At 42.0% G+C, this 14,439-nt stretch overlaps 2 protein-coding genes across 2 annotated transcripts; one reads left to right on the top strand and one right to left on the bottom strand.

Annotated features, from left to right (window-relative positions):
* The first annotated feature begins 2,577 nt into the window (after window positions 1-2,577).
* Window positions 2,578-7,033, top strand: LOC113154655. Its single transcript, XM_026348966.1, has 3 exons — window positions 2,578-2,656; window positions 2,977-3,022; window positions 4,268-7,033. Exons 1-3 carry the CDS (start codon window positions 2,587-2,589, stop codon window positions 6,219-6,221), a joined length of 2,070 nt encoding a protein of 689 aa, XP_026204751.1. The 5' UTR covers window positions 2,578-2,586; the 3' UTR covers window positions 6,222-7,033.
* Window positions 6,550-12,761, bottom strand: s100v2 (S100 calcium binding protein V2). The gene is made up of 3 exons (XM_026348967.1): window positions 12,625-12,761; window positions 9,239-9,370; window positions 6,550-7,823 (listed from the first exon to the last, which is right to left on the bottom strand). The coding sequence occupies exons 1-3, from the start codon at window positions 12,631-12,633 to the stop codon at window positions 7,653-7,655; spliced, it is 312 nt and encodes a 103-aa protein (XP_026204752.1). The 5' UTR covers window positions 12,634-12,761; the 3' UTR covers window positions 6,550-7,652.
* Between the last annotated feature and the right edge of the window lie 1,678 nt (window positions 12,762-14,439).

Raw genomic sequence — 14,439 nt, 5'->3', positions numbered from 1 at the left:
GCAAATGACAAGAAGAAACCAACAATGTGGTGACGTAGGTGAGTCACAGGACTAATGCAGACAAGGATATGCAACTAAACATTTATGTTGTATTTGCTTAGATTTACTAATAATCTGTTGCAGTATTTTTGTTCTCTTAAAATCTGGGTAATCTGAGACAAAAGGCATTGAGGTGTAAATTGTTACAGTTCCTCCCTCTGCCCCTGTCTGTTTGTTATGTTTTTGTTTTTGTTCTGCTGTTCACTGTCCTGCCACACCCACATATGGACTTCCTCTTCCCCCACTCTCCACACACCGGACTAATTACAGATTCATTTCACCTGTTACTCCCTCCATTTTATAAGCACCCCTCAGTCATCAGGTCGGTGCATGTTGTTGACATTCATTCATGCTTTCACACTACTCTTCCATGAATCTGGTCAGTCTGTCTGTTCGTTTGTCCGTCGGGAAACTCCGTTTTGTTTGTAAGTTTGAATTGTTTGGTCTGCGTTCATGCAGTGGTTTTTGTTGGTACTTTGTCCTGTTAGTTTTGTATGTTTGTTTCCGTCCGTCCTGCCTTCTGCAGTGATTTTGGTTTGTTACTTTGTACATCTAGTTTTCTTATAGTTCTTGTCCACGTTGGTACGTAGTTTTCAGTTGTCACTTTGTATGTTTGTTCAGGGTTTTGTTTGTACTTCACCACCGTGTTTTCGGGTCTCTTTTATTTGATACTTTATTGGTGTGTGTTAGTTCCCTGTGTCCCCTGCCCTCTTGTTAATAAATATACTTTTGTTGGTACTTGTTGATCCCGTTAGTCCGTTTGTAACAGTAAATAGCATCAAATAAAAGCTGTCAACTCATCTATAACCCAAATGTCTTCAGTGTAAGACAAATGACTTCACGGATCAACTGTACATTACTTTCTATGTTAAGAGCTAACTGGAAATAATCAGAATAATTTTATTCAGTTACAAAAAAGAATCCCTGTGTAGACTTTATGGTTTTCTATAAGTTCGTTTTAAGGTGACCAGACAGACTGATTGTGCCTCTCACCTGAATCAGAGCTAATCAGCTTTTGTGCAAACAGAATTTCATTAGTGAATGAAATGTGGTAGTGAATCCTCTTCAGAACTTGTAAGGGCCTCTGGAGGAGGTTTGTCAAGTCTGAGAAAATAATCCCGATCATGTCAACAGGTTTGTTTAACAGAAAGCCTACATTACATGCTGCAGGTATAGCGCTGGCTATGGGTGAGCGTACACTGAGGCATGTCGACACGTAGAACCTGATCAATTCTAGGCTCTGCTGCACATATATAGATAACTGATGAACTAACTTATGTGTGATACTATCACACAGCAAATACAATGTTTTTTCAAAGAGGCAAACCATGGTAGAAAATCTTAAATCAGTTTGTAATCTGTGTATTACTGTACCTGCTGTGGATCTTACCGTTTTCCTTCGTCTCTGTGTTGCTGTGTTGCTGAAGAGGCTTCGGATGTTTGGTTTCCACAAGTTTATTTCTTCTGCTCAGACTCGTCCACACACAAACCAGCTTTTGCTGCAGAACAGATCAAAGCATGCTGACACGCACAACAACTCGATGCACACAGAGAATTATAGTTGTTGAATGGGTCCATCCTTAACTCTATTTGTTCAGCATCCAGCTTCATCTGTCATGTCACACCATCACAGATTAGTGTAATTGCAGTAGCATATGTAGTTTAAACTATGGTGTAAAATTAGACTTGCACAGAATTAGTCACAGACGGGCTTCAGTGTGAGCACAGTGGGGAAAGGAGTGGGTAAGATGGCTAATGAGAAGAAAAGAAGATTGGAGGGGATTAGCAGTGACCTGGAAACAGCCATGTGGTAACAGGCAGTACGCCTCCCAGTGTCAAACATGAAGGTGCTGCACCACAGGTTGATGCTGGGCAATGAACATATGATGGGGTGAGTGTGAGGCTACCTGTCGTCTTCTGCATGGTCACTGTATGAGAAAGTTACCAAGGTGGTGGTGGTTAGAGTGAGATGTCACTTCAGGCCCCAATTGGTTCAGATAGAGCCCTGCAGTCCCTGCAATCTACTCACTCTGCTGTCACTTTTCTCATTGAGCTACTGGTCAAATTTGTCTGGTTGTTCATCAGGAATTGTTGCTACGCTATTGTCTCTGAGTGCTGTCTTAAAACTCCTATTTGGTTAACTAAGTCCATCCATCCTTCACGTACTGTCAATTAAACTGTATTAGACTGCACCTTTTCTGCTCGGGCTGTCCCATTACTACTTAATCATGCTTACAACATGTCTGATTATCTCTCTGAGTTGCACATTCAATCAGACTGTGGATGATAATGCAGTAATTCAGTTAAAACAGAAATAAGGCATGTTAATGTATTACAGTGTAGTGTAGTGACTAGTAGAGTGAGCAGTGTGTGTGTTCACAGCCTGTAGCTGTGTAATGCTTAACTGATAAACTGTGCGATCCAAACGTTATTTAGTCATTTTCATTCTTATCTAACCAAATGTGGTCCGAGCTATGATGTGATGCTCCTCTGCCGACTGTATTCAGTTACCTTTACTTCAGCTGCTCAGCACACAACCTTAAAGCCATGTTGAAACTCTGTGGATTTTGTTTCATTATTATGGTTCAGCTGTCTCCAGCAGCAGGAGTCAGTGCTGGTAAGATCATTGAACTTTGTAGAGACTAGACAACATGTGGTGCTGTTTTCATTTGTCTCTTTAGGTGTTGATGAAACCTCTTAGTAAATTGTTGCAAGAGAAATATAATACTGTAAGTTTGTCACTCTATCCATTACTCTGTAAAACTTAAAAACTATGTTAGTTACCTTTTATTATGGTGCCCATATGGTAACATGTTCAGAGTTTGAAACACACGTACAACTGGCCTACAAGAAGCAGCATTTTACCACAACTTATAAAAGGAGCGTTTGACACCAGCTGGCTGAAAACAGTGGACTGAGCTTTTCTTTTTATTCTAGATTGGAGTGTTCAAAGGACTCCATTCAGCTCTCACGGTAGAAACAGGTGAGACGTCGTAAACTACTGCATTTAACACTATCACAAACGTGATCATTTACATCATCTCCTATGGGAAATGAGCATAAAATATATTTATGTGTTAATGAGCCATACTGTAGCCTAAAGGTCTACTTCCAAGTTGTCAGCATGCTGCTGCCATCATTTCTATCAGTCACCAGTTAAAGGGACAGTATATCTTTGAAAAGTCATATCAGGGCCCTGTTATTTTAATGTGGCTTTATTGTTCCAGAGTAATGTGATGTGTTAACCAGGTAAAATATAAATTCCCATCAGACAAACAGGTTTTTGATGATATACTAAGGTAATGTTTCCTGTTGGTTAAGACTACAAGCAGATCTACAGAGTAACAGTGTTTGTATGGCTGTGGGTTTGTTAAGAAACCACAATGGAATGGTAAACATCAATTAAAAAATGTTTGGAAAGTTAGCATTAGCAACAGTACACCAAGGTATGAAAATTGATGGTTACCATACCATAAACATTTGCTTATTACTGGTACAGGAATAAAATGCAGCCAAATGGATAATCTCGCCTGCATGTGCCTGTTAGACTAAGCATTGACTACCAGCCCCTGAAAAAGAAATTCAAATCAGCAGCTTGAGATCACTTTAGATAGAAGTTGTTCTTGAAGATGCACAAAAGTGGCCACAAAAGCAAGCATGAAACATCTTTGCCTACAGTATGCGCCCCATTTCTAATTTAAAACTTCAACAATCATCAGGTGAGATATGATTACACCCTGGACAGGTCACCAGTCTATCACAGGGCGGACCCCGAAAACCATTCACATCTATGGGCAATTTACACCAAGTCACCAATTAACCTAACTGCATGTCGTTGGACTGTGGTAGTTGCACTTAGGTACAAAATAGTTCCAAGGAGCTCCAACAGGACCAACCACAACACTAAAATTCTACTAAAAATCAAATGATATATGATATTTAGTATTTTAATTCTTCATGCACATTGTTGTGATAATACATACTTTTACTTAACAGTTGTAATATAGGACTTTCTGTGTTACAGAATACCTATACAGTGTGGTAGGCGTGTGGTACCTTTACTTAAATGAAGGGAATACTTTCTCCGCTGACAGTTATCATGTTGCTTCCCTGGCAAATAGCAAATTAAAATCTTTCTAATTCACTTAAGTGAAACACTACAAAATGTATATTGTTTGAGTATTTGATCCACTTGATCATAATTCATCCCTCACTTGTCTATTTCCAGGGAATATCTTCAGATGACTCCACTGAGGTCTGACCCATTAGTCTGTGATCCTCGAAAGTGGATAACTCATACGTACAACAACACCAAGTCTAGTACTGCTAGTGGAGATTTGTGGTTTCCAGAACCTCTGATTTTACCTATGTCAAAGTCACCATGTCAGAGAATTGCTCCTGACTGGAATCCTTCTTTTCAAGACCGGTGTTCTGTAAGTGAGGCAATACCTGCTTGTATAGGAAACACTTGTTTGATCAACGAGGCCTTTCCAAGTGACTTGACTCATTCACCCAGCTTTAGATTTAGACATGACACATTTGAAATGACATCATTCCAGCAATATGTGACCCCTTTGAATGCTACATACAGCCACCAGACCATAGTTATTATGGAAGAGGAGCCTGCAGTGATTGAGTCAGCCACTTACCTGTTTGAAAGGCATTCTACTATATCAACTCTGCTGAAGTATGAGAAGGGGACACTGCATATCGTCAGAGAAAGCCATATCTTTTCTACCACCAATCATGATGTCATACTAGTTGGCCATGGAAGCAAATCAATCAGTGGAAAAGTTCAGCTGGCTGGTTTTGGCCCAGAGGAGCTTGCCAGATTTGTGTCAACCTTAAAAACTGAAATCATCTCTGGTCATCTTGGCACCATCACCCTCATCAGCTGCAACCTTGGCTATGAGATACACTTTATTTTGCAGCTGTCAGAGGTTCTCCGGTCTCTCGGTATAGAAACAAAGCTGCACTTATTTCACTCTTTCTTGTCTGTTAGCTCCGAGGGAAAGCTAATGACTAAAACTGATGGATTCTGGAAGTCCCATGATCACAGTAGAAGAGTCATTGCTGAACTGGACCAAAGAGGTAACCTGCTAACCAAAGTTGAGCTTGGCTGTGCAGGGCCAGAGTTTCCCGATTATAAAGGAAGTGTTTTGTATCTTCAGACGCTGGAGTGGCCAAATCATCCTCAAATGTTTGTTCCAGCGGAGCTGCGCAAAAAGTACCCCTCTATAGACTGCCTGGAGGGGCTTACTTGGAGCTTGTTCTTTGAGGAGAATGAAAGAAGGCGTGCTCCTGATTATGTCCCAGACAACAACCAAAGACTCCTGAAACCAATTTGGCTAACAGAACCAGGACCAGAAGAGGACAAAATAGTTTTTAGACATATCGTTACCATTCAGGATTTACTTTTAGAGGTTCGATACAATGCCAGAGAGGAAGTTATGTCAGACCTTTACTATGTTCTTAATGAATGCATTTACAAAGTACATGGGAAAAATCTTAGCGTTAGTCTGGTGGGTAAGTTCATGAGCAATGACAATCAAGGTGAAACGGAACGCTTTCGTCAGAATTTCATTGGGCAGCAGAGCGAGTCTTCCCTGCACGAGCTGAGACAGGGTCTGAAAGCATCCAAATTCAACGACTTCTGTCGACAGACTTTCCAGTTCCAACAGTGTAGCTACAACTGCGAGAGATGGGGTCATTACTTCATGGTAGCAGTGTTTTCAGCATCGGTGCGCAACTTCAGAACCTTCTCGCTATTCCTCATGAGTGTCATAGGTTGTGAAGTCGGCCGCTTACGGGGGACTGACAGCGCCCTGTGCACAGCATTTGTTGGAGATGACCACCCCATGGTGAGTGAGCAACCCTGGCCCGAACAATTCCGCAGAGGATTCTATGGCTGTACTGTCGAGAACTACGAACTGGCACCACAGGAGAGACAGATGTGGTTAGATGAAGTTGTAGCAAAAGAAAATGCCCTGTTTGTGAAGTCAAAGCAGCTGATGAATGGTCTTTACCATGATGAGCAAACAGAGCTGGACATCTTTGGAAGGGTCAAAGTCATGAATAAGTATGTGTTTTCATCTTTTCTAGAATTCTTTCGAGGAACACCTGAAGGAAAGAGACTCAAGAGAGGATGTACTCCCTCTCTGAATGAGAATTTAAAGCCATAATGCTCATGTAATGTGGGATCAGTGCAGTTCTTTCACTTGTTACTATTGCATAGTTACTGTAGCTTCAGTATTTCCTCGCGCTCTAGTGTCCTGCCTGATGCTGATATAACCTGCAATAAAGTGCTATGCTGCTTAAATAACTGCTACTGCTTTATTTGCTGATAGATATATTTGTGATAATGTTACATGAGAAGGCCTAAATTAAAGCAGTAAAACATGAGTAATTCAACCGTTAAAGCCGCATTTTCACATGAACCAGTTCAACTGTGTGAGATATGTGTTTCTCCTCCTGAACCAATAAAGATGAATTAAAGAATAAACAACAAAGTCTGTTTTGGTGATTTCTTTAAGGGTTATTTTCTTCTGGTGTCATACAGGTCAGAATACAGAGAATTACAAAATATAAATACATAGAAAATGCTGAATTCCACAGGTTGAAGCACATTAAGGTACTATAAAGCAGACATTTGAAATTTCTCCAAAATCCAAATGACACATTTGTATTTTCTTAGTGACACATACATACCAGGTTAAATTGAGGTGACTGGTATCACATATACTAGATTCAGGGAAATGTAACACTGGAAGTTACAGTAAACTTTTAGATACTGTGAATCACAGAGAATCTATCCTGGAGTCAATTCTGCACAAAGTTGATTTAAATGTTTCAAAGCTGTTCAAACTGCACTTTTAATATTTCTCAAAATCTTTACATGCAAAGTTAAATTATGTATTATCTTACTTTCTATAAACTCTATAACATTTAGGGTATTTATTTGGATAACACTGCCAATTAAGTAAAAAAAAAAAAATCTGACTTTGTTCCTGTTCAGTATTCTAAAATGTTCAATGATCTAGTTTCTCCATTTTTAGATCATGCTTCCATTTGATTCGTCCACCATCTTCAAATTTGTCAGCGCTCCTCACAATTTTGCCACAGCCAAAATTTTACTGAAAAAGGGGGTAGGGTGACAATATTCTTGCCGGCCTCACCAGAAGCTTTTAGCACCAGTTAAATTCAAAAGTGATTGTTGGATCTTCTAAGAGTCTGAAAAGCTTAGTATGTGTCAAACTAGTTAGTCTACGTCCAAATGCACAAGTGCTACACCCCATTCAGACCACTGCAGCCTTCAGTGGGAAAATCCTACCCCCTTTACTGCATCATGGAGACTTACCAATGAACTTGACTTTAACTACTGCAAAGGATGCTGGGAAGCATACTGCAAGAAGTGTAATGTGTAAACCTGTCAGATGGAGAAACCTGGAATGTTTTAGTTCAAATGTTGGGAGCAGCTTGCTGTGTGCATTCTAGACTTTGTACCTTTGTATTCTGTCTGACACCTGATAGGAGAGCGAGAGTGAATATTGTTGAGTTAAGTTCCAGGGTGGAAACTTAGAGCTTGCTGACATGTGAGGCCGAGAGCCTGCCCTTCACAGGAGGATGCAGCTGCATGATGCGCCCTTCTGGCTGCTGAGAAGGCCATACTGCGAAGTGGCTACTGTCTGGATTAAGTTCCAGAACTGCTTGAAAGAGACGCCCTCACCGTCACCTACGCCCATCTTCCGCAGGATCTCACTCAGTCCCTGGTCTGTGCCGACCCCCTGTGGGAACACACACAGGACAGCATGTGGAATGTGACCGTGACCATGAACATTACTCCTACAGTACAGGACTGTAAGGTACTGTAGGTTCTTGTTTCCAGTTAATGTGCACCATAGCCATCAAATTATAGATTATAGACAGCCGTTTGCTGTTTGTTGTCATGTGACTATGGTTTTGAAAACACAGAGCCACTGATTTCCTTTACTTTTACCGGTGCTGGTTAATAACAAGTGACAAATGCAGACAGATACAAACAGTCATGACAAGACTGTATAAATGACAGGATGTGTGTGATCTGTGCAGTTGTTTCAAATAGATATAGTCTGACCAGCATGGACAGCACTTTTGTCACCTGTCATTATATAAACAACTGGAAACTGAACCAATGCTAGTACAGCGTGAAGCTGAACAAGTGGTGAACACGCTTTCCATCCTCGCTAAACACTTGATAATTACAGTTCAAATAGGCATATGAGCACACCACAACTTTAGCAATGCAGTGCTAGCCTAGCAGCTGGTATGGTGCTATAGAATATTCTTTGAATAGTTCCCAGTGAATATCAAACAGCATTTTAGCTTCCCTACTACAAACTGTTCTATATGTGTAGGCTTCCACTGATACAGTGATTTATTATTAATATATAGAGATTCTGATCTGAAACTTTGTCTTCAATAAATATGCATTATTTACTGTAAAATATGTGATACACAGATTTAATGTGACACATCTCCTTTTTCCCGGGGCTCCTTGATCCAAATGTGGAAGATCCAACAAGTGGAAAATATTACGTTTATGAGCATTTTTAAAAAGGCATTTCTGAAATGAGTGAAGCTGGATCACACACAAGTCACATTAAGCTTTTTAAAGAGTGCCACAGTCGAGTGACTTCAAGTTCACAGTGTGAAGCCTCTTCTCTCACATACAGTCTTTTTTCACTCACCTCCACAATAATGGACTGAAAAAAAAACCTTGAATACCGATCAATGTAACGCCAGTATTTTCAAGATCAGTTTATCGCCCAGTCCTGAGAACCAGTAGTGTGTACTCCAAAAACATCAGGCTTAAGAATTTTCCAGGCTTATATTGAACTCTATGAATATATACTGTATGTTGTAAAAGCTGGATATCAAACACTCATCTTTAGGCTTCAAATGTGTTTCTGTTTGTTCCTTGTGCAGTTTTTGTTTCACTTGTGACCAACATACTGGAGTGTTTATACAAACCACAAATATTACAGCCATCTTCAAGCCTGGGGTGTTGACATTCAAAAGGCACGTGTTCAATGATATACTCCTTTAAATAGTCTATACCCATGTTAGATGACTTTCCCACCAGTAGAGCGAGCCTACTTCTTATATGTGTGTGTCTGCTGCTCAGCATGTTTCACACCCGGCTGACGGTCAGCACGTTTACCTTGACCAGGTTGGGCATCTGGGAAGACAGAAGACTTTTGAATTCATCTGTTCTCAGCGTTGCACTATGGTCACCTGAAGCCTGGTGGAACCCGCTGACCAACGTGTTGATGGCCTTCTCAAGGTCTGAGTACTAGGGAGGGGGAATGGAAGGAAGAATGAAGCATGAAGGAGGAAGAAAGACAATAAGAAAGCATGGTCATACCTACATCAAGTACTATTCTTAGGTTAAGATGCATTTTCCTCTGTGAACTGCATTTGATTAAAGCATATTTGATTTATGTTTACAGTTCCAATAACTACATTTCACATGTCACTGTGAAATCAGTGTTTAAGCTTAAGGCACTGCGTCGTGATTTTCAGCTCATTGTTTAACGTCCGGATCACAACTTCACTGTGTTGGCTCTGTCTGCCCTCATAGGACCAGTTTCTGCAGTAGCAGGAAGCAGCTGTTTTAAGAGGAAACGTTTGAAAAAGTCAGTGTGCTACCAGCCCAGCAGTAAACAGCAAACCAGAGAGAGCGGAGAGACCAGCTAGTGAAAATAGTACTTAGAGCACATAAAATGAATAGAACATGTCAGTGTTGTCACTGCCCTCGAAATCGATATTACAGGTTTATAGAGAGATGCAAATATAATGATGTACTATATACTGTGAGACATCAGGGTGTAATGATTGTCCAAATCTATGGTTGGCTCACACCTTTTAGGTTGTTTTTGTTTTTCTGGTGTTGAGGCCTTTCAAAACACTGATGACTTACACTCTGTAACGTCCCTGAACAACTCACAACACTGATGGCCTACACACTGTACTGTCCCACAGACAGCTAATGCTATTCCTGACACAAAGTTAATTTCTAGCGTAAAGCGTGCTCACAAATCAGAATAATGGATTCTCTTGCAACAAGTGACATGAAACTATGGATGCTGAATCAGTTACAGCCTTGTTGTTGCTGTCAAGTCTGACATATCGTACATCAGTATCACTGTTTAATGTTACAGGTATAATGATTGAGGTATTCATTCATGTCAGAAAACAACTTAGTTAATTAACGATTGTGGTCTTGGCTAAAGGAAACCAGAACTAACATTTCTTAGGAGACTGAGTTCAAACAAGCATATCTCCATCTGCTGAATCATCACCTGCTGTATTGTCACATAGACAGACTCTACATTTGGACCTTCTAAACCTACTAAAGATTGTAGAGAAGGTCAATGTATAATGGGGCAAATCTGATCAGCCTTGACTCTGACAGACAGACCACTGTCAAATGTGGAGGATGAAGGCAATCAACCCTTTACTTCTGTGTTTGGTCTGTCTGACTTAGGGTAGACAGGTTAAGCATTAGATGCCAAGGCTTGGCAGTAGATATTGGGGGAAGTGAAGTGAACGTGCGTTTCCCCTTATCTAAAGCTAAAACTAAGCACAACTAATCACCTCGGCCCACTGCAGCAACTAAGGGTTTAATGGTTCTGAACAGAGGTCAAAAATGCACAAAACAAATGTCCACGTTCTGGTGTCACTCCAACCAATATCACAAAACAAATGTCCACGTTCTGGTGTCACTCCAACCAATATCACAACTGTCCACAAGGTCCATTTAGTAAGAGAGCTTTCAGTCATATCATCCTAGCTTCCTCAAGTTACTGGATACAAAATGTATCTTGTGGTGAAGATGTTTGGTCAAAGGATGTTTCTGCCCTCGGCTAATGTGGAAAAGGAAATCTGGGACATCTACAATCGGAACTTTCCATAGTCAAGACTGAATGTTGAAACCTGTTAACAGGACACAGCCTTGGTTTAATTGTTTTACAGTTGCCATTTCCTTTTTTTTTGTTGTACAGTTCTTACTGTTTAGAAAGTTGTACTCGCTGCAACAGCCTGGATCTGGTGTCGACCAAGTCCTTAGTTAAAGATCTGTCTCTTTAGCTGATTAATGCTCCACTATCTGCTGTTTATTGTGGAGCAGGCAGTGCACAGAGCTTCCCTCAAAATCCTGTTCACTTCTACGCCCAAAGACGATGCTGTGAGAGCAGAGAGCCTGATTCAAAACGGCCAAACCCAAACTCTGAGCTAACTGAACTAAATGGCAGAGCTGGTGAGAAATCTCTGCAACTTCACTGGTGCGTGAGACATGTTTGACATTACACAACGTCTGACTCAGCAGCGACGTTGATGTTGCTCAGATCAGTGCTGAAGATGAAGATGACTGGTCAAGGCTGCAGCTATTCAAAGCCTGTGGGTGAACTGCTTCGTCAAAACCACACCCTTGCTGACTGATGTACCACAAGCTGCTGCAAGCCCTCTTCACCTCAGCTAAAACTCTCCCATAGACAGCACCAACGTCCTGACTGTAGACAAGCAGCAGTGTTTATTGCTGCAGTACATTTCAACACCTCATTATATTCCCCACAGTATTACAAAAAGATCACGTTAACCCGAAGAGTCTTTGAAATACGAGCTCTTTGGAGGCTGTAGTTTAACAGTTGGACATGTGTACAGAGTATATAAGGATGTTACCCTTTTCTCAATCGTCCCTTTTATTCTCTGTAAGAAAACACATTTGCAGTTTAGTTTCAAAAAGGATAATTAAAGTTAGACTTCCATTAACCACACCCAAGTCTCTACATCTGTCTCCACCTCTGTTGATCGAAAGCTCAACACAGTTATGTCTGAGAACAGTGAGCTCACAGACTTTGGGCCTTTTTATATCCCCAGTCCTATTTCTTGCTTAAGGATTGTGGCATATTCTTCATGGACACCAGGGTTAGGGTTAGGGTTAGGGTCCTCTTAGTGGGGACCAGAGGAGCCACAGGCACCAGTGGAAGCCGACGACCCCCCCACTGTGACAGATCCTGATCCTGACAGATCCTGATCCTGACAGATCCTGATCCTGACAGATCCTGATCCTGACATATTGTTAGTTTGACATTATTCATGAAAAACAAAGTTGCACAATCCAGCGGTACACAGAGCAGACACAGGTGGATCAGTGTCTGAGCCGCACCTGGACCACGCCCCTGGACCACGCCCCTGACAAACTCACTGGAACAAACAACTGTTGCCTTCAGAGTCTCATCGGCGCGTTAGTCACACACGAATCAAGGGCTCACTTCTGCTAATAATGGTTTTAAAAGGCACGGCGGGCTGTTCTCGGGGAGGGGCGGCCGGCTGCCAGCTCCCAGCTCCGTCCAGTCAAATAAAGGTGGAGGTTTAGTTCCCGTGTGTCTCCTCCACTTGTCCCTGAACGTCTCTTCACAGTTTGCCCTCGTGAACGTCGCAGTGAGCGAGCTCGTGAAAACCGGATGTTGTCTAAAAACAAACTTATCTCAGCTGGTGAAGCTCAGTTTTAGTTTTAACAGCACGAAAAAAGTGTGTGTGTCCTACCTGAGGCATGTCGGACGGTCTGTGACGAGCTGACGACAGTTGCTGCGTGTCTCGCTGCTGCTGCTGCTGCTGCTGCTGGGTGTGTGTGTGTGTGTGTGTGTGTCACCAGCTGGCTCAGCTCCTGGATCCTCCCCCCACACAAGAACAGCCAGGAAGAAGAAGAAGAAGGTGGATGAGGATATGTCGTAGAAACTGTACTCACCGATTGAATGTGATCAGAACACACACACACAGCTAACTGGATGTGTCAAACCAAGAGCTTTATGTCGGCTAAACATGCACTTCAGGAAAAGTTGGAAGAAGACAAAGGTTTAATTTCAAAAGTAGAAAGATTCACTGCATAAAGTGTGTGTGACACTGGATAAAGTGTGTGTGACACTGCATAAAGTGTGTGTGACACTGGATAAAGTGTGTGTGATACTGCATAAAGTGTGTGTGACACTGGATAAAGTGTGTGTGACACTGGATAAAGTGTGTGTGACACTGGATGAAGTGTGTGTGATACGGCATAAAGTGTGTGTGACACTGGATAAAGTGTGTGTTACACTGGATGAAGTGTGTGTGATACGGCATAAAGTGTGTGTGACACTGGATAAAGTGTGTGACTGATGAAGTGTGTGATACGGCATAAAGTGTGTGTGACACTGGATAAAGTGTGTGTTACACTGGATGAAGTGTGTGTGATACGGCATAAAGTGTGTGTGACACTGGATAAAGTGTGTGTGACACTGGATAAAGTGTGTGTGACACTGGATGAAGTGTGTGTGATACGGCATAAAGTGTGTGTGACACTGGATAAAGTGTGTGTTACACTGGATGAAGTGTGTGTGATACGGCATAAAGTGTGTGTGACACTGGATAAAGTGTGTGTGACACTGGATGAAGTGTGTGTGACACTGGATAAAGTGTGTGTGACACTGGATGAAGTGTGTGTGATACTGGATAAAGTGTGTGTTTGGATCTTCCACTGAGGCGCAGCTCACATTTTAAACAGACAACTCATTCCACATCTGGAAACCTTTAGTAAAAGTTGGACACTGCGTTTTACGCAATAACTGCCTGCAAGTTTAGGCTGGTATTCCACTTTTCTTCCAGGCTGTCACCGAGTTAACCTCTTCACAACCGGCTGTTAGTGGCACACATGGCACTGCAGATTGCTACATGTCTGTCTGTAGGACTGTCAGACTGTAAGTACAGTAAGACGAGGCAAAAGCCTTCAAGTTGGTTTCTTGGAAAGTATTTTGTGGGTGAAAGAAAGACAGAAAGAAAAAGAGAGAGAGAGAGAGGAGGGAGAAGGAAACAGGCACAGCTACATTCTTTCTGTTTGGTTTTTGACTTCAGACAGGCGAGTCAGTGGGTGGGTCTAGAAATGAGAGGAAAACCAGCGACTGGTTCCAATCTAGCACAAGAATCTGTGTTGAGAGGAAACACCACCACAAGAATCAGCAGAATTCCAGCAGGGAGCAGCTCTCAGCATGGACCGGGACAGAAACTCAAGGTGATGGGTGTGTCACAGTGGAGGATTGCAGTGGTTTTAATAATAGTGGGAGACCCTTCCACCCCCACCCTCACCCCCTGAGGTACTAGAATACCTATAAGATGATGCCACACCCAATCAGAGAAGCCTCAGAGAATTGACCGTCAGCTTTTTCCCGCTGTTTCCTCCTCGCTGAGCTGCACCCACATGCTTTGCATTAACACGGACGCACACGCGTACACAAGCACAGCACAAGCACTGCATACACACACATGAAATCAGCTAACATCGAGCATTCCTATGATATTACATATCGCTCCCTGCAAGTCACTGCACAT

The sequence above is a fragment of the Anabas testudineus genome, chromosome 11 (genome assembly GCF_900324465.2).
Source record: "Anabas testudineus chromosome 11, fAnaTes1.2, whole genome shotgun sequence".
NCBI classification, from domain to species: Eukaryota; Metazoa; Chordata; class Actinopteri; order Anabantiformes; family Anabantidae; genus Anabas; species Anabas testudineus.
The sequence above is the reverse complement of the archived record's forward strand: the minus strand, read 5'-3'. Positions and strand labels throughout refer to the sequence as shown.